The sequence below is a fragment of the Solanum stenotomum genome, chromosome 11 (genome assembly GCF_019186545.1).
Source record: "Solanum stenotomum isolate F172 chromosome 11, ASM1918654v1, whole genome shotgun sequence".
NCBI classification, from domain to species: Eukaryota; Viridiplantae; Streptophyta; class Magnoliopsida; order Solanales; family Solanaceae; genus Solanum; species Solanum stenotomum.
Genome location: NC_064292.1, coordinates 52,140,893 through 52,161,260, shown reverse-complemented (window position 1 = coordinate 52,161,260; position 20,368 = coordinate 52,140,893). Strand labels below are relative to the sequence as shown.

Here is a 20,368-nt window from a genome sequence, read left to right as displayed (position 1 = left end):
TAAAAATAGTAATTTATATTAAGTGGAGTTAGTTAGTATATGGTTAGTGGAAGGCAAAAAAATTGTTAATTATATGATTAGGTTTAAGTACTACATCATTTTCCCTCCATCCAATTAATTGAATTTTTTAGGGTTTTGTCTCATGTTTTGTAAAATATTCATTATTAGAAACAAAGGCAAATTCAGGACTATATAGTTTATGGTTTTTTACAACTATCATAAATTAATATACACAATAATTGAATTTCTAATCAAATTATGTATAAATATTTAACTTCCGCCATTTCAAATTATTTGTCATGATTTTTTTTTCACGATCCATGAAAAAACATTAATCGTTAGAAGGGGGATTAACTATTTAATTTTATCCTTCATTTGTATTTAATTTCAATAATCATAACATCACGATTGAAGCTGATCTTTTCCTCTTGTGCCAAGATCCTTGCGGAATCTTTCCATCATGATCGACTACATAAGTTTCATTCAATCAGTAAGAAAAGAAATATGAAATAAAGAGTTCAACTTTTCAGCCTCCTACAGGTCCCTTCACTCCCTCCGCCTTACACGGACTTAAAAGAGTATCTAAGATGGATTAGTGGTTTGTTTTCAAAAAGAATTTTATTTACCGTAGCTTTTAGATAGCTTACTTCATGTAGTGGTTAATCTGAAATCTCTTTTCTTGATCGGGTGGGCCTATGTCACTAGAATAGGTGCTTTGAAGTGGCGAAGGCCTAAGTAAGAAAAAAGCAGGCTAAGGTTACGAAGTCACTTAGTTGAACTAGAAAACTAAAGGAAAGACAGGCTAAAGTTACTCAGAATTGATACGTTTGTAGTCTTCAAGAACTTCAACTATTAAGACTTAAGGGTAAAATGCAAAAAGAATTAATTTTGTCTCGAACTTTTAAAACGACAAATAAATTGAGATATTTAATTTTATAAATAATTTGAGACAAAGGAAGTAACAAATTTCTTATTATATACCTAACATGCGTAAAATTATTGAATTCATGTGAATCCATAAATCGTACTTTACATTCATGAGTGATTAGGAGAAGGCCAGAGCCAATAGGAAGTTGACACGTATGAGGGGTTAATGCATAATATCAATTATTGTGCGTGAGAGATAATGTTGTATAATTGTGATACAATTTATGGAGGAAAAAGAAAAATTGTAAAAATCATGCTGGCTTAGTGTGCAACTTCACCTTCATGTGTTTTTTTTGGGTGCATTATATTTAATTATCTTCTGTAGATTCATGAGAAAATGAGTGAAATTTGACTTTCAAGACACTCCAAAATTACTTATTATTCCATTGAAAATGCATGCCATTTAAATAAACTGAATTTGAAGTGATCATTTCCTCCCTAAAGGTCAATTGATTATGTGATCCTTTACCAAATTATTTTTAGTTTTTATTTCCTTTTTATTTATGAGAATCGAAGAGATGTTCATTTTTATACATAAGATCAATTTAGGGAAGAGATAGTTTAATCTAGTTAAATTATTTTTGATTAATATTATTAAATGACTTCTTAATGGATGTAAAAAGAATTCTAGAAGGAGTATTCTTACCCAATTAGTAGGTGTTTACATCGAAATAAATAATTTAATATTAGTAGTTAATCATACTTTGAATGATAAATGTGTATATATTTATATATATTTTTTATATTTATTAATTTGACATAAATATTAAGTGCGACAAAAGATGAGTCTTATGTAATTACTTGTAACATCTGTAAAACAAAGGTGAATAATTAATAGATACAAAGACTATATAATGGAGTACATTTATGTGTAGATATAATTTTGAGACTTATGTAAATGTGTTGTGAAATGTCAAAACTCTATTATTGTTATTTTTTAGTAGGTTAAAAATATTTTTTAAAATATATATTTTGACAATTTTGATCTTTTAAATTTGTTAAAAGTGAACAATTTTGGTACGTTCATCATATATATTAATTGAACTCTAATTTGTCAAATCTAACAAAAACTATGGAGATATAAAAAAAAGATTTGTCGGTTACTCAAATTTGGAGGGTTGTGTAGTTTTTGTATTTTGTGCGATTTATTTTTTTTGTTGTCTAGTTTTGGCATTTTGTCTAGCTTTTTGGATTTCAAATATTTTTTAAAATATATAATTCTCGTCAAATCTAACCATTATAATGTGTTTATATATTTGACAAAGACCAAAAGTATTAATATTAGATTAAATTAAAGGATCAAAATTGCAAAAATGTATGTTTAAGTGAAAAATTTAAACCTAAAGGACCAACTTTGTTATTTGTATCAAATGTGCTAGTATTTTATTTGAAAGCGAAGCAAATATTTGAAATTTATTGATATCAAATTTATAACTTGAATAGTTATTGGGTTCATATAAAATCTATTAAATTCGTTCAAATTCGCTTATTATATGATAGCTACATGCCTCCACCTCTTATTTGTTCCAAGTCGTTGTGTAGTCTAAGAATTTATTTGGATGAACTTATAATTTCTGACTTATAAGTCAAAAGTCATAGATTAAATATTTTTAGGGCTTTTTTTTTTTTTGTCTTATTGACTTAAAAATAAGTGTTTAAAAATACTTTTAAATTTTACCCAAATACTATAAAAATAAATACTTAAAATAGATCAATCCAAACAAGTTAGTGAGCAACATATTTCACGTAATAGCTTATTAATAATTAATAGTAATAATAATAATAATATATAATTACACTTTATTCTCAATCTAGTTGCATAACAGCCTTTTCACTTATAATCATATTTTGAAAATACATATTTTATTTTATAAGTCAAGTGAATGTATATTATTTTTTACACAAAAAAATGGTTTAGTTGAATAGATAATCCAGCTGGAAGTCATAAATCCCAGGGCCTAATGTCTTTATTATTTCCATAATGTATTAATGTCTTTTTCCACACGAGGGGCATATAATCCGTGCAATATTGAGTTAGTATATAGTTTAATTTTCAAAAAAAAATTAAAAAAAATTGAAGAACCATTACATTTTTTATTTTGAATAAATAGTTCTCGTCATTAATGAATTTTAAGAAATAGAAAATTATAAAATTACATGGTAATTAAATATAATAAAAATGTTAAATAAATATTCAAAGGTGCATAAAGACATTAAAATCGTATTGATTACAATATTTAAAGTATTGTAAAGATGATTTCAACAAATTAATATAACGGACATAAACTATTAAAAAGATTATGTGCATATTCCCTTTTTTTAGAATTTAATAAAATAAACTTTATTTTTTCGATTATTTTTATTTCTAAAGTTCCACTTCTCCTTTTTCTAAAATCTCCTATGTTTACTTCAATCTTTTTCAGGTTTGGCAAGGATGATTACTACTAATACAATACCAATAAAGTTTACGACAACAAAGTGACACTCTTTCATTCTTAATCAGACGTTTTGAAATTGAGTTGGATATTAAAGTCATTTTATTAGGAAACACTTTATTTTCACTATGAGATTTTTCGGCTTGAAATCATATATAGTCACGTCCTAATGAAAATATCAAATATCGGATAATTAAAAAAAAACTGTCAAGGTCTTTCAATAAAAAAAGAAACAAAAAGGATTAGAAATATCGCTAACGTATTGAAAATGGTTTAAATATAACCTCGTTGCACTCATTGAATTACCATTAACATTGTTTGTGTTAAAATGTCCCTCCTTTCAGCTATTGACCCTAATTTTCCTTTACGGTTAAAAATGTTCATTGTATAAATGTGAGTTATCTTTAATCGTAAAGGATAATTATTGTCTAATAGATGAATGGATGAATATTTTTTAACTCAAAAATTAACATCTTATAAGAGAAAAGAGGACAAACTTAAGCCATTTTCACCTTCTCAAAAATAATAATAAATCCTATCATAAAGAAAAAAGACAAAAGTAGAACATAGGGGTCGGAAAATCTCAATTGGTTAACTATCTGAACTTTCACTTATTGGTGATGATTTGTTTCTCCACCTTATAATCTCCTTTCTTATTTCCCCTTTCTGTATCCCGACGAGAGAGAATTGCTTGGATGGTAACCCCCCTCCCGCCTCACTTCCACCTTTTTTGCTCTTTTGGTGACTCAAAATTACAACCTTTTAATGCGAATTTTTTATTTTATTATTATTTTTTAAAAAAAATGAACACATGGGCCCACTCAGTATTAGATAAGATGAGCCAATAAGAATACACATGAATGGGTCCCACAAAATGGACCCACACGCCAACGCGTGGTGGAACAGAACCCAAGAAAAAAAAACAAAATTGTGAAAGAAATTGAGTCAAAATAGAAGCCGTTATTTTTTTTTTCTCCAAATACCTACTTTGTTCTCTAAAAGGTTTTCATGTTGTCCCTACCATTAATCCCTCCTCCCTATAAATAATATATCTTCCCTCCAAAATCTTAAAAAATTTACTCGTATCGAGTGTTTATATCGATTTAAATTATATACATATTAGAGATTATTTAAGTTATATAGAGGATTTCATTATGTACTTATAAAAAAGAGAGTCAAATTTATTATTCTGTTATGCTTTTGATTAAATTTTTGATTTAATATTACTACTATCATTAGAAAAAGTCTCGTTTTGCTTGATTTCTTCAATTGGAGAGGTAAATATGAACGGTTCCTTCATGTTAGAGAATTTGGATAAGTGAATTAAGTTCATATCAATTTTAAGCTGAAGCTATGTTAATGATAAAATCGTATATAAAACGATTTGCTAGCGATGAGAGTATAACAAAGGTTAAAACAAGCAAATTTGGACTGTATAAGAAAAATATTTGGACTTTCTCTATATTTTATTACTTCACCTTAGTTTAAATATCAAATATGAGTAAGTATCTTTTATTAAATTTAATCCTGAATTTCACCAAGAAGAAAAAGATAATAAAAAAGCCTTATTGATTCCTTTTCTTTGTGAAAGGATTAAAGAATTAAAAAAAAGAAAATTTAAATTACTTGAGGAGATTAAGATTTTCCTAAGTTAAATTATTAATAATGTTATTAAGTTAATGAAATATTTCAATAAAAAATTATAACATTACAAATAATGTGTTTATGAGGCAATCTTAAGATAACTTTTCATAAAAATTGACACACATATTCTCAAAAATTAATTTAAATACAATAATATAACATATTTTGTATAATTTCGTAAGTGCAGTCTGAAGATGATAGAATGTAAATTTTACACCTATATTATGAGATAGATAAATTATTTTCGATAAACCATCGATTCATTTTAAACAGAATTCTTAAATTAAAAGCTCAGATTAATTTCTAAAAATCTAAACACAAATGCAAGGCACCACCTTTTAAGAATTTTTTGCTTACAACGAAAAAGAGAATACGAGGTCGCTTTCACAGTGCGGCAAAAAAAGAAAGTGAGAAAAATAATTCAAAATTAATAATTAGACATAACCTATGATTCCTAGTCCATACAATTTTATCTTTATTAGAGTCAAAAAGGTTAACCATAAGCATATACTATCAAAGCAAAAAATGAAAAAAAAAAAAAAAAAAAAACTTTAGATGGAATGTGTGTGTCATTCCCATCATTACTCACCTTTATCTTTTATTTTGACCAAATAGTTTATTACATTAAATATTCCACAACTTCCAATATTCATCATTATATATGGTACAAATCAGAATTTTTAATTTATGAATTTTAAATTATATATCTTTTTATTTATGATAATATATTATAATTATAAGATTTAAATTAAAACTATTAAATTTATAGCTAAAGAGGTGGCTCCGCAGTCCGTTATGTCTTCGTAGAAACACATAATTCGAACATTCAAAGATATGACTTAGTGGTCAAATAAAATGCATTAAAAATCATGAAGTTTCAAGCTCAAGTTCAAGTAGAAGCAAAAATAACAAACAAAAAAAATTAGGTAACTCATACTTTATACTTACATGTTCAAAGATTACTCAGTATCTATGCTGATAAAAGATAACACATATTCTGTTGAATTAATCGAGATATTCACAAGTTGATCCAGATACATCGATATCAAAAATATGATTCACATACTCATAACAAAGGCGTTTTATTTTTATATTTTTTTCTTGTTTTGTCCAAGTCCACTGTCCACATGCACAAGTCCTATAGTCCTAATTTATGGACCCCTTAAATTTCTTATAAAAAAGTGTGAACCTAGGGAAAAAAATTTATTGTGGATAAATCAACATTTTCAGACTAGCTTGGATCCATTATATATTATTATTCCACTTGTTTTGGTATAAGAGTCCAAAACAAATCTTTATTCAAGATTTGCAAGCTAAATCCTATATATATTTCTTTAATTTGTTAGGGAACTTTTTTGCTTGAATTTAAACTATATTATTTATATGTATTAATTACAAATTCTTAATCTATATTATAATTAAACAAGTCTTGATTATGCAAATGGTGTAATCTGGATCTTGTGAATGAGTTGTTATTCTAGATGATCTTGCCATGCTTTAAGTTGACATGTATATTTAATTAAATAATTGTGTATTAATTGTGCCGACTAGCTTGTGTAGCATTATATTTCAAACATTCCAAAAATTCACTAAAAAGCCAAAAAAAAGTTAAAATTACTACAATATATAAATAAAGTTCCATATTCAAATCCATCTAAGTTCAAACTTATCGATAATCTATCCAACGGATTTTTGGTCAGAAAATCCCTTACTAACGAGCCAGAGTCTGATGGAATGTCCTTTGGAAATTATTGATTTTCTAGTAGTAAAATTAATGGTTTATCATTTTATCAAAATATGTACTTAAAACACTAAATTACCATTTTTTTTCTTAAACAAGACTATGCAAAAAATAAAAATAAAACTTTTGAAACCCCATAAGATAGACAAAAATTTTTTTTGTCAAAAATGTGATACTGCTTTTAATTAATGTGTTCACTCATGTGTGTGTTTCTTTCTTCATTTATTTATTTTTTGCATAGGAAGGAGATTCATTGTAGCCCCCATTAGTCCCCAAATTGGATTCTTTAGTTCACATTCCCTCTTTACTTTTAAAAACAGTTTAAAAAAAATAAAATAAATGGCCCTCTTGTGTACTAAGAATCTTATAGTAACAAGTATAAGTAGCAAGATTATATTTGTGATTTATATCCACTATAACCCCTTTTTCCCTTCTCTTTTTCTTTTTTGGCCTTTTGTGTTTTTTCTCCACAAACATTTTGCCTCTCTTAGAGTGAGATAATAATAAAGATAAAGTAGCAATAGTACTATTACTACTATAGTAGCATTATAAAAAAGCAAACTAAACTTAGTTTATATAAGTAAGTCTCAAAAACCCTCAACTTCTTTTTTATGTACCCTCTTTTGTTTTAACCTCTTTCAAGCCAAACACATTTACAAGAAAGAGAAAGAAAAAAATGGAAGATCAATGTAGCCCTCTTAGCTGGCCTTATAACTACTACCTAGAAGAGGTAATTTTTTAACTAATTTTCTTGTTTCTTGATTCTTTTAACTAACATTCTTAGTTTCTTGATTTTGTCAATAACTAACATTCTTGTTCCTATTCATGTTCATTGTTCATTGTTCATTGTTCAATTCCACCTTGCTCAGACTCTCCAAAAGTGATGTCGCATCAGTATTGGATCCTACAAAATAATGTACTGTACTGTACTGCTTTTGAAGGATCTGAAATGCATCTGTCACTATTTTTGAAGAGTTTTGAGCAATATAGCTTAAAACCCCTTAAAACGACCGTTTTTTTTAATGTGGATTTGGAATTTTTGATAGGGGATAGAGGAATTGAAGCATTCATTGGTGTACACAACATTGGAATTGGAGAATACTGTGATTTCAGCCCATGAGGAACTTGCAAGAAAAGATGAGGAGATTTTGCAACTTAAGGATCTATTGACTAGAGTTATGAAAGAAAGAGATGAAGCACAAGGCAAATTTCAAAGGATTGGAATGGAGAAAATTGTACTACAACAACAATTGCTCCAACAACAACAAGTACAAGTACAATTTCAATTTCAAAAACATAACCAAAATAATGTTGTTATAGAAAGTACACCTATTTCTAGTGGCACAACAATTAGTCATGATAATCAAGAACATGACCAAATTTTAAAAGGGGTAGTTGACTCTAACCACAACAACAACATTTGTGTACTTTCTAATTCCTCAGATTGTGATGAAAACAATGTTGTTTCACCACCATTATTAGTCCAAGATTTAATCGAAAATGTTGTAATCAAGAAGCCATTGCCAGAGAAGGGGAAATTCTTGCAAGCTGTGATGGAAGCAGGGCCATTACTTCAAACACTTTTACTAGCAGGACCACTACCTCAATGGCAACATCCACCACCACAACTCAACTCAATCGACATTCCTCCGGTCACTATTACCTCCCCTACTCCGCGTTTACTACATCAGGACTCTGCCCTGAGTAGTAGCACCGGGGGAATCTCCCCCGGTGCTAGAACATGTTTTGGGCAAAAAAGGGATGTTGTTGGTGCTGGTTTTAACATTGTTGAAGGCATTGATACTCCTTCAAAGTATCAAAAAGTTGTTCACCAATCATCATTGACCAACATGTAGTGCTTTTCCTTCTTTTCCCACCTCTATAATTAGCTCACCTTAAGTAGTATAGTAATTTTTTTTTTCCCTCTCTTCTGAAATTTACTGGCTCGACTAATTTAGATTTGAGCTGTGTAGGGCCCGTTACATGGAAAAGTAAGTGCTCCCATCAGGAGTTAAGTTACCTGAAGGTGGAGGAATTTCATCCATCTCGCCACAACCCTGGTTTGGTTAAGTTTAGATAGTAGCATATGCATTATCCATCCTTTTCATATGAAAAAGGAGGTAAAAATTACTAAGCATGAAAATGGATGGATATCATATGCATGCCATTTAATTCCATCCAATTAGGATCTTTGTAAAATTAGTTGGTTTGCCTTAGAAACTAAGCAATCCTCTTAATTATTAGCTAACCAAGATTTAGAGGATTTTGACAAAAGGCCTAATTATGAATGGCCTTTTACTTAGTTACATATTTGGGTTTTTTTTCAAGATCAATGTCGCACTATAAAAGTGTTGTATTCTTGATCATGACTTGGTGCTTTGTTTTTTAAGCCCTTTGATTTGGATGGAGAGAGGAGTTTGATCTTTTATTTTAATTATTTCCCCATGTAATATGAGTTATTGGGGATTTTTTTTAATTTTTTTTTTACTATATGTATACTTTGCTATCTTTTTTCTCTTGGTCTAATTTTGCATAAAAATACTATGCAAGGTGTATCTTGAGAGATTATGATGTTGTAGACTTGTTTGTCATCATTGAGAAGATGATTTAGTTTAATGAAGGCTTTTGTTTTCCTTTTTTGCTTTTTTATGTCACATTCATTAATTTTCCAAGTTCTTTTGGATTATTATTATGATATACAATATTATAACTTAAAGAAGCAACAAGTAATTTAATTAAAAAGATTCCAAATGATTCTACTTTTCTATAAGGTGTACCTACCATACATGGTTTATGTCTGCCATTAAAATGGCATCTATAGTTGAAGTAACTTTACTTTCACTTTCATACAAATATATAAAAAGGAAATTGAATTACTTTTATCTCATTGGCAAATTAAAAGAATCCTAGGTAAAAATATAAGAAATATCCATTTAAATTTCCCTCTCTTTTTTTTCCCATTCATTTTGGAGGGAAACTAACAAATAATTTTGTTACCAACATGGGTTGTGGTGCATTGGTGGGAGTGTTTTACCCTTAACCAAAGGTCTCGGGTTCGAGCCCTAGGTATGGAGAAAATCTTGTTGGGAGCGCCACCCCCGAATGGGCCCTGCAAAGCGCAATCCGGATTTAGTTGGAGCTCCAATGTGGATTCCGGACACTGGGTGGAAACCAATAAAAATAAAATAAAATTGTTGCATGGACCAAAAAGTAGAGTTAGTTGAACTAGTTTGTGAATATGGTAACAAAACCTTGAAATTTTTAATTATTGTGATGGTTACAACTTACATAAAGGTCATGCTTAATTTAAACCACCCAATTCAATGAAATTAGTCAATGGATAATGAAAAATCAAAGTAAAATTTTGATGTTGCTTTCATTGAAGCTGTTCATTCTCATGCTTAGCACATGATAATCTTCAATTTTATTGGTGATTGAGAAAGTTTTTTTGTCCTTTTTCCTTTTTCTTGTTCGTGTTTTGGGCCAAAGTAGAAGAACGTCAACTCTGCACCAATTCGATAAATACATTATACATATTTCGTAATAGTTATTTATTGCATAACAAATTTGAGTTAAGAACAAAAGCTCAAATCAAACTAAGATAAACTAAGGAATTAGGGATAATTTTATTCATAAGCTTCAAATTGATTACAAAACTGAATACAAAGAGATTAGAACCTTAACTAATATACAAGGATTTGAGTGAAATCAGTACAATAATAATGGGGTAAATTAAATATATAGTTAAAAAAGACTAAATGAGATACTGAATTATCGAGTCACACCATGAAAGTTTTGCCGAGATGGTGGAGACAAAGGTGAGGAGAGATGTGTCCATTTTTGAGGATCGGATTCATGTCCATACGTTCAACTAAATGAAGTTAGCCTGATAAAGATATGGAATTTCTTGACATACTTAAGAGTGTAAAGGTATATTAGTGGATTATACTAGGATGATAAAATATAGGGAAAAGGGTCAAAATTACCCCTCAACTTTGTTTTATTGGTTGACTTTACCCTTACCGTTAAAAGCAAGTTATTTTTACCCCTGCCGTCAATAAACTTAACAAATATACCCCTCCTTGAACGGAAATCCCCAAATTAATTGAAATTACCCAATTTTAATTGAAATTATCCAATTTCTTTTTTAACCCAAACCAGAACCCACCCACTAAGCTAAACAAAATCCATAACAAATAAATAAATTATAAGCAAATACATTTAAAAAATTAAGAATGTAGAGGAGAAAATGGGTTAATTACTCGGATCTTAGCGACGACGCCTTTCTTCTCTTCGTGTAACGAGGGTTTTGAGGTCCATCATTTCTCTAGTGTAATCGTCCATTTCTTTAGATTCTTCTTCTGTTGTTGTTGTTGCTGCTTTGAGAGGGCTATGTACAGTTTGGTAGAAGTAGAAATGCTTGCTTTTTGCTTCTCTGCTTTATTCGAATGGCTTTTTCTCTTTTCTTCTCGGAGAAGACAAGTTTGTTTTTGCTCTATTTGTATTTGAGAGATTATTTGGTTTTGTTGTGTATAATGGTCATCTCAGTGTTCTTGGCTAAGTACCCTAAGAACACTCACAATCTTTATCATAACTAACACATAAATCCTACATTATCTAACAAAATCAATTGAAAAGACCTGATATTTATCTCCGAATTGTTCGTTTGCTGAATATATAACAAGTATATTATTTTTGCTGGACAGCATCCTGCCTCTCTCTGTTGTGGGGTTCAGTGAAGAATAGGCCACAGAGCAAGTAAATGGGTTCAGTTTGCACATCATCATTCAATCAAATGAAGAACACCATTTCTGAGATGAAGAAGATTGGAAATGGGTTAATTTGTTATGGGTTTTGTTTAATTTAGTGGGTTGGGTTCTGGTTCAGGTTAAAAAATAAATTGGATAATTTCAACTAAATCGAGTAATTTCAGTTGATTTGGGGGTTTCCGTCCAAGGAGGGGTATATTTGTTAAGTTTATTGACGGCAGGAGTAAAAATAACTTGTTTTTAACGGTAAGAGTAAAATCAACCAATAAAACAAAGTTAAGAGGTAATTTTGACCTTTTTCCCTAAAATATATGCACAATAGAATCAAAACTCAAATATGAATAGTGAAAAGATAGTTGAACCTTTTTTCAATGAGTGCATTATGGGTATCACTAGTCCATTTCTCTCACATTGGTGATTTACAATACCTTACTATCTACTCCCTCCGTCCCTATTTACTTGTCCATATTTCCTTTTTTAGTTGTCCCTATTTAGTTGTCAATTTTGACAAATCAAGAAAGGACAACAAATTTTTTCCTATTATATCCTTATTTACACTTCTTGAAAATTGTAAAAATGTATGTTGTTTCCCTCCAATTTATTTCACTTGAATTCAAATAAGTGGTTGTAATTTTGAAGTGAAAAGTTGTCATAAGGATAAAATTGTAACTTCACTGTGCTAATCATTGTTGCCTTAATTTGTGTGTCATTTCTAAAGTGGACAACTAAAAAGGGACGGAGGGAGTAATTAATTGCCAAAAAGATTTNTCCATCATTTCTCTAGTGTAATCGTCCATTTCTTCAGATTCTTCTTCTGTTGTTGTTGCAGCTGCTTTGAGAGGGCTCTGTACAGTTTGGTAGAAGTAGAAATGCTTGCTTTTTGCTTCTCTGCTTTATTCGAATGGCTTTTTCTCTTTTCTTCTCGGAGAAGACAAGTTTGTTTTTGCTCTATTTGTATTTGAGAGATTATTTGGTTTTGTTGTGTATAATGGTCATCTCAGTGTTCTTGGCTAAGTACCCTAAGAACACTTACAATTTTTATCATAGCTAACACATAAATCCTACATTATCTAACAAAATCAATCCAAAAGACCTGATATTTATCTTCGAATTGTTCGTTTGTTGAATATATAACAAATATATTATTTTTGCTGGACAACATCCTGACTCTCTCTGTTGTGGGGTTCAGTGAAGAATAGGCCACAGAGCAAGTAAATGGGTTCAGTTTGCACATCATCATTCAATCAAATGAAGAACACCATTTCTGAGATGAAGAAGATTGGAAATGGGTTAATTTGTTATGGGTTTTGTTTAATTTAGTGGGTTGGATTCTGGTTCGGGTTAAAAAATAAATTGGATAATTTCAACTAAATCGGGTAATTTCAGTTGATTTGGGGGTTTCCATCCAAGGAAGGGTATATTTGTTAAGTTTATTGACGGCAAGGATAAAAATAACTTGCTTTTAACGGTAAGGGTAAAATCAACCAATAAAACAAAGTTAAGGGGCAATTTTGACCCTTTTCCCTAAAATATATGCACAATAGAATCAAATATGAATAGTGAAAAGATAGTTGGACCTTTTTTCAATGAGTGCATTATGGGTATCATTAGTCCATTTCTCTCACGTTGGTGATTTACAATACCTTACTATCTAATTAATTTCCAAAAAGATTTTTTTTTTCTTTTTTCTTTTCCAATTAGGAATCTATTTTACTTTCCTAATTAAAAATATTTTCATACTTGGTAACTAGCAAAAAATACTAAAGAAGATACAATTCTTGATCTATTAGGTTAAATAAAATATTGCAAATAACTTATTCCCATATTTATTTCTTTTTGTTTCCATGTAAGTTTTTGTAGTCAAAATTCAGACTAATTTCACAATAGTCAATAACACCGTAGGTGTATTATTATCACACATAAAATTTTATTTTCGGTCATTGAAAACCTTAAATATACGCATATACACACTAAAATTATAATTTCAAGTTGACTTCTTTTTTTTACATACTTAGTTTTAATAGTGCAATATTTTTAAAAGACATAAAATAGTCTAACTTCACATAGTAATATTGTAATTTAAATAATAAGGATTTAAGTTAGATGGCAGTTATATATTTACAATATATTACCTTTGATTATATTGTAAGAACTTTATTTATTAGTATGAAGATTTGAATAATTTAATTCAGAATTTCAAAATATTAATAAATATTTAACAAAGTAGAGTACTAGTATTTTAGGCTTGGATAATTAACAATTCACTCCTTGGTACTTCAAACCTTGCCCCTCCACTGTTTCTTTTTCTTGGGCTTCCTTATGTTTGGACCTTCAAATCTTATATGAACTACATATACATATATACACATTTAATTACATAATTTTCCCTTTAATTAATGAGCTGATCTTTATTTTTAACTTTAAAAATAAAATGTGAAGTATAATTTTTGAAATATTATGATGCAAAATTATAAACTTATGTCTTGCAAAAAAAATTACTTGACTTAAAAGGCAAAAATTTAAAATTTAACACAACATAGGGGCGGAAATGCAAGTGACTCATATACACCTCATAGATACATATATCACCATAGCATACTGAATATTTTGGGTGTGTTCCCCATGAAAAGAAAATGTTTTTCAGAAAAATAAATAAACTTCTTACTCTCTTTTTTTGCGTTTCATATGTACGTAAATTATATTATATAAAATTGTTTGTGTATAATCTAAGACAAATCGTATAGGAGGTAGGGCCATACAGTGGCGGATCCAGGAATTAAGCTCAAGGGTTCGAAATTTAAAGAAGAAGCTCATGTGGTAATGTAAGTGCATGGTGAGCGTAGTAACTCCGACATGTTTTTTGTATAGGGTATCTCATTGGTTGATAAAAGTTAACACCAAACTAATCGAAGATATTGAGAACAAAGCTACGTTGATAAAAAAAATTAGTGGATCAGTTGTATTACATAAGTTAATTCCTAAAACACGTGAAAATTAAAGGATGAAAAAGGAAGTGAGACGGAGAAGAAAAATATTTACCTTAGCCCGCTAAATTTATATTACCTTATCGTACCGCATTAAGCATTTATTCCTACTTTTACCCTGCTCCATTGAATATTCTTAAAATTTCTTGTACTTTTTATACTTTTATTTTGTAATGTTTTACTTTATTTTGCATTTTAAATTTTTTTAAATTAGTATCCATTCAAACACATATTACTAGGAAAATTATCAAGATTCTCTAAAATGTGTAAGTATAGATGTACTAATATTATAATGCATATTCAGAAGATAAATAAATGGCATCGTCAATTTTTTAGTTCAAGTAGTTTAATTTACTAGATTAGTTATCACTTGTTGAAAAAAAAATGACGAGTAAATCAAATAAGTATAGTTTCCATCTCTCTAAAATAGAATTGAAAAAATAGAAAAGAAGTTCCATGAATTCTATTAAATATATATTATTAAAAGGATATTGACGATTTTTAGTTTCTTCATTCAACTACATCTAATTTATCTTTATATATACAATTCATCATTTTTAAAGAGTTGTACATAAAATTATGTTGAAATAAAATGACAAATAGATATAAGAAGAATAAAACAAAATGTGTCTAATAAATTTAAACAAAAACAAATTAGAAAAAAAATGACATAAAAGAGAAAAAATAATGAAAAAGAGAAGATGATCCAAGCCCAAAAGTTGAGCCCAATTCCATGCATTAAAAAGAATAAAAAATAAGAGAAGATGAATTGTTGCGCATGAGATTCAAATCCATGACGTAAAAGTCACTGTTGAACCCCTTATCCATTGAGCCAAAGCTTCTCACTTGTTATCAAAGGGTTCATTTTAATATATGTACACATAAAATCAGAATTTGATCCTATATATATAAATAACGTAATTTTTCGATCGAGGGGGTTCGGCCGAACCCCCTCGACACAGCCTAGGTCTGCCCTTGGGGCCATAAGAATGTGAGGTGGATATAAAGTGTGTTGAAAGATAGAGAGAATACAATTAATATGAAATGCTCCTTGCATGTTTAGCTCCAATTTTTATTTGTTTTCTTGTTTTCGTAATGTAAGAAAAAGATCATCCTTAAAGTAAGTATATATAATCTCGATAAATATTATGAGAGATGGAGATAAAAGATGAGGGGCAGAGATAAGGTGTATTAAAGATTAGGAGGACACAATCCTACAGTCTTTTTGATCCAAACACATAATCCTAAATAGATGTATATGGAACTCGAGACATAAAATTAGTAGATAATCAANTTTCTTCATTCAACTACATCTAATTTATCTTTATATATATAATTCATCATTTTTACAGGGTTGTACATAAAATTATGGTGAAATAAAATGACAAATAGATATAAGTAGAATAAAAAAAAATGTGTCTGATAAATTTAAACAAAAACAAATTAGAAAAAAAATGACGTACAAGAGAAAAAATAATAAAAAAGAGAAGATGATCCAAGCCCAAAAGTTGAGCCCAATTCCATGCATTAAAAAGGATAAAAAATAAGAGAAGATGAATTGTTGCGCATGAAATTCAAACCCATGACGTAAAAGCCACTGTTGAACCCCTTATCCATTGAGCCAAAGCTTCTCACTTGTTATCAAAGGGTTCATTTTAATATGTGTACACATAAAATCAGAATTTGGTCCTATATATATAGCGTAATTTTTCAATAGAGGGGGTTCGGGCGAACCCCCTAGACACAACCTAGGTCCGGTCCTGGGGCCATAAGAATGTGGGGTGGTAGGAATGAGAGCTAGAGGATAAATATAAAGTGTGTTGAAAGATAGAGAGAATACAATTAATATGAAATGCTCCTTGCATCCAATTTTTATTTGTTTTCTTGTTTTCGTAATGTAAGAAAAAGATCATCCTTAAAGTAAGTATATATTATCTCGATAAATATTATGAGAGATGGAGATAAAAGATGAGGGGCAGAGATAAGGTGTATTAAAGACTAGGAGGACACAATCCTACAGTCTTTTTGATCCAAACACATAATCCTAAATAGATGTATATGGAACTCGAGACATAAAATTAGTAGATAATCAAACGTTGATTAATTTTCCTTACTTATATTCTTGTTATTATTATTGTATTATCATATTTTTCAATTTCATTGCAACTATCTCTTTTTCATTATGTCAACATGATTGTTTTACTACGATATTTTCCTTCCATACTTAATTTTATTATGATCTATCTAATTACTACATTCCCTTTAATTTCTAAACAAACTAATGCATTAAGATCCACTTTTCATTCCTTAATTTTCTCCAAACTACAAAAAAAATCCCTTAATCTCCATAATTACCTTCAATAATCAATTTCCCTCTAATCAACATTTTCCCCTTCCAATACAATATCAATGTCCGACGAAACCTCCACCACAGCCACCGCTCCCTCCGCCGTCACCACGGCTGCCGGCGACCAAGATACCGACTCCTCCACCACCCTAAACAAACCACACATCCGATGGTCCGATTCCTACACAAAAGCTCACGACGCAATCCAATCATTATCTTCCATTCTCCCTTCCGTCCCTCCTTCACTTTCTTACTCCGAAACTCCGGCAGCCTGCCTCCTCCGTGACACCGAAACCGCCGCACAAATCTCTAAACTCCTCCGTCAACCCGATTCCGGCGCCGGCGACGACAATCTCTGCCGATGGCTTTACGATACATTCCAATCCAACGAACCCGAACTCCACCTCGTCGTCCTCCGATTCCTACCCGTAATCGCCGGTGTTTATCTCTCTAAAGTCAATCTCCATAAACCATTAGCCGGATTCGAAGCTGTTTTACTAGCATTATACGCACACGAAACCTCCAGTCGAAACTCCCAATCCATTACCGTCAACATCCCAGATCTATCACATTCCAGTATTTACCACGAAACAAACAAAGCAGCTAAAAACTCCGCAACAGAACTCAATCTCGCCGTAATTTCCCCAACCTTAGAACCATACGGAACCGTCAGATCAATGAAACGAGGTCGTATCGTTGGGGTAGCATTGGAGTTATATTACGCTAAAATCCCCCAAATTCCAGTTGAATCGAAACTAGAATTCTGCGAATTTTGCAGAATTTGGTCGTCGGGGCAATTGGGGGAAGATAATGGTGATTTGAAAAGGAGGATCCATCTGCCATGGGAGCTGTTGCAGCCAATTTTGAGGATTTTAGGGCATTGTTTAATGGGGCATAAAAAAGATGAGAAATTGTATGAAAGTGCAATTAGTGCAATTGGGTGTTTGTATGAAAGAGCTTTACATGATTTGAATACGAAAGCCATGTTAGCTACTGGTAGTCTTCTTCAGCTAGTGAAATTGGCGACGGAATGTGAAGATGTTGATTATACAGAGATTACAGAGACGAATACTATTACGCTTTGAATGGTGTATTTTGTTCATATTTTGCATGCAGCCAATGTGTGTGTACGTGTTTTTTTTTTTTTTTTTGAAATCTTTTATTTGTAGTGGGAAAATTACGCGAAATGACAAACATCTGGAGTATATTTTTAATTTATAGCTATGGTTTTTCAAAATTTTGTTATTCTATTTCCCAATTGTATAAATACAGAATTTGTATAATTCAATTATTGATGGTATAAATCTAGAATTTGTATATGTTTACCCTATCTATTTGTATACGATTTATGAAAAAATCATATATACAAACGGAGTACTGAAAAATTCTTAAATGCATGAATGTAAAATTTGTATATATTTATCTTGTTTGTGTATCCGCAAGCAAAATATACAAACATACAAATGAAATATACAAATTGTAACCTCCAATTGTATATACTTACAAGCAAACAAAATATACAAACCGTAGCCTTCAATTGTATATACTTACCCTGTTTGTATATTTGCAAGTGAGATATTTAAATCACAACCTCCATAGCAAACAAAATTATAGTTATGGAGCGCAATTAACGAAACTATAACTATCGAGTCTTGTTATGTCTATTATCTTTGCTATTTCTAAAATCCTCAATAGATTGTATTGTTCTATGTCGTTACACAATGTCACGTATTCATAGTTTGAATGATAAACCTACAAAAAAAGTAAGATACGAGGTAGAGCTACTATGAAAAGGTAAGACAAAATGAGAAGAAAATATTAAGGTAACAACACGATCGAGTTTTTGGCCAAAAACATCATTAAACTATACTTCAAACTTAAAATATATCCTTAAAGTATCATTCTTAACAGAAAACATTCTTCAAGTATTTAAAAGTGAACAATTTTCATCCTTCTATTAGATTTCGTCAAAAAATGAATGGATCCTACAAAAACATGTGCAGCTCACGTGACTATCAACAAAAGTTTTCCTGCATAATTTCATTACATGCTATAAGAAGTTCCTAAAAAAAAATATTAAAAATGTTAGACACTATTGCTTACTGAAACAAAAAAATGTTTGGAAGGTGTGAGGATACATGATCTGCTCTTTTTCCCATTTAGTAACGGAAAGAAGCTAAAGCTTAATTATCTTTACATTTTTCATAGCCAAATTGTATTTAAATCAATAAATATTTGGGCCAATCTGATATAGAAGTGATCAAAATATTGATTGTGTCTCGCATTTGAGTTTCATTCTACATTATTAGAAGAGGAAGTCTCCAACAAATGCCGCTTCCAGCATATTCAATTGAGAAGAAACATATTTCAACTAATAATATTTTAATATCAAATTACATGAAAAATAAATGGAAAAAAACTATCAATTTTAAAGATTTTGCATAATGCTAAATTCAATTATCGAAAAAGTTCACGATAGTATTTTTGGCGTATCTAAGAATAATAATTACGAAGAGATGACTTAATTTTTGTGGGATTTGTTAACTTTCTAATAAAATAAAGTAGAAGGATGAAAATTGTTCACTTTTAAATACTTGAAGAATGTTTTCTGATAAGAATGATACTTTAAGTTTGGGGGTATAGTACTTGAAGGATGATTTTGGCCAAAAACTCCGACACGATCACACCAAATAAGTTATTACTGAGCTTTTCATTGTTATCTAACGATAAATTTAAACGATATGATACAATATAATTTACATAACAATCAAAATAAACATTTATTTATAAGTGTCGTTTGAAAAGGAAATAAAGTTATAAAACAAAATTCTCGCGAGGAAAATATTGAAAAAAAAATATATATATTAATCAATTTATTTGACAAAATTCAAATCCAAAGTTGAGTTTCTTAATTTTTTATGAGCTAAAAGAATGTTCTTCTATATATAAGCACAAAAAATATCTTATGTTTTTATCAAATGAGGGATAGATAAACTTGATTCCAATTCCATTTTTATTTAATAATCGAAGATTATCGCAATATTAAAATATTATTTTGCACACCGTTANTTAATATCAAATTACATGAAAATAAATGGAAAAAAACTATCAATTTAAAAGATTTTGCATAATGCTAAATTCAATTACCAAAAAAGTTCACGATAGTATTTTTGGCGTATCTAAGAATAATAATTACGAAGGGATGACTTAATTTTTATGGGATTTGTTAACTTTCTAATAAATTCAAGTAGAAGAATGAAAATTGTTTACTTTTAAATCCTTGAAGAATGTCTTCTGATAAGAATAATACTTTAAAGATGTACTTTAAGTTTTGGGGTATAGTACTTGAAGGATGATTTTGGTCAAAAACTCCGACACGATCACACCAAATAAGTTATTACTGAGCTTTTCATCGTTACCTAACGATAAATTTAAACGATATGATACAATATAATTTACATAACAATCAAAACAAACATTTATTTAAACAAGGTGTAACTTGTAAGTGTCGTTTGAAAAGG

General features: G+C 29.8%; 2 protein-coding genes across 2 annotated transcripts; both read left to right on the top strand.

Moving 5' to 3' along the window:
- The first annotated feature begins 7,207 nt into the window (after positions 1-7,207).
- Positions 7,208-9,383, top strand: LOC125844011 (uncharacterized). The gene is made up of 2 exons (XM_049523232.1): positions 7,208-7,477; positions 7,794-9,383. The coding sequence occupies exons 1-2, from the start codon at positions 7,424-7,426 to the stop codon at positions 8,601-8,603; spliced, it is 864 nt and encodes a 287-aa protein (XP_049379189.1). The 5' UTR covers positions 7,208-7,423; the 3' UTR covers positions 8,604-9,383.
- A 7,524-nt stretch (positions 9,384-16,907) lies between these two features.
- LOC125844008 (uncharacterized) lies at positions 16,908-17,989 on the top strand. Its single transcript, XM_049523224.1, has one exon. The coding sequence runs from the start codon at positions 16,910-16,912 to the stop codon at positions 17,930-17,932; it is 1,023 nt and encodes a 340-aa protein (XP_049379181.1). The 5' UTR covers positions 16,908-16,909; the 3' UTR covers positions 17,933-17,989.
- Positions 17,990-20,368: the final 2,379 nt, after the last annotated feature.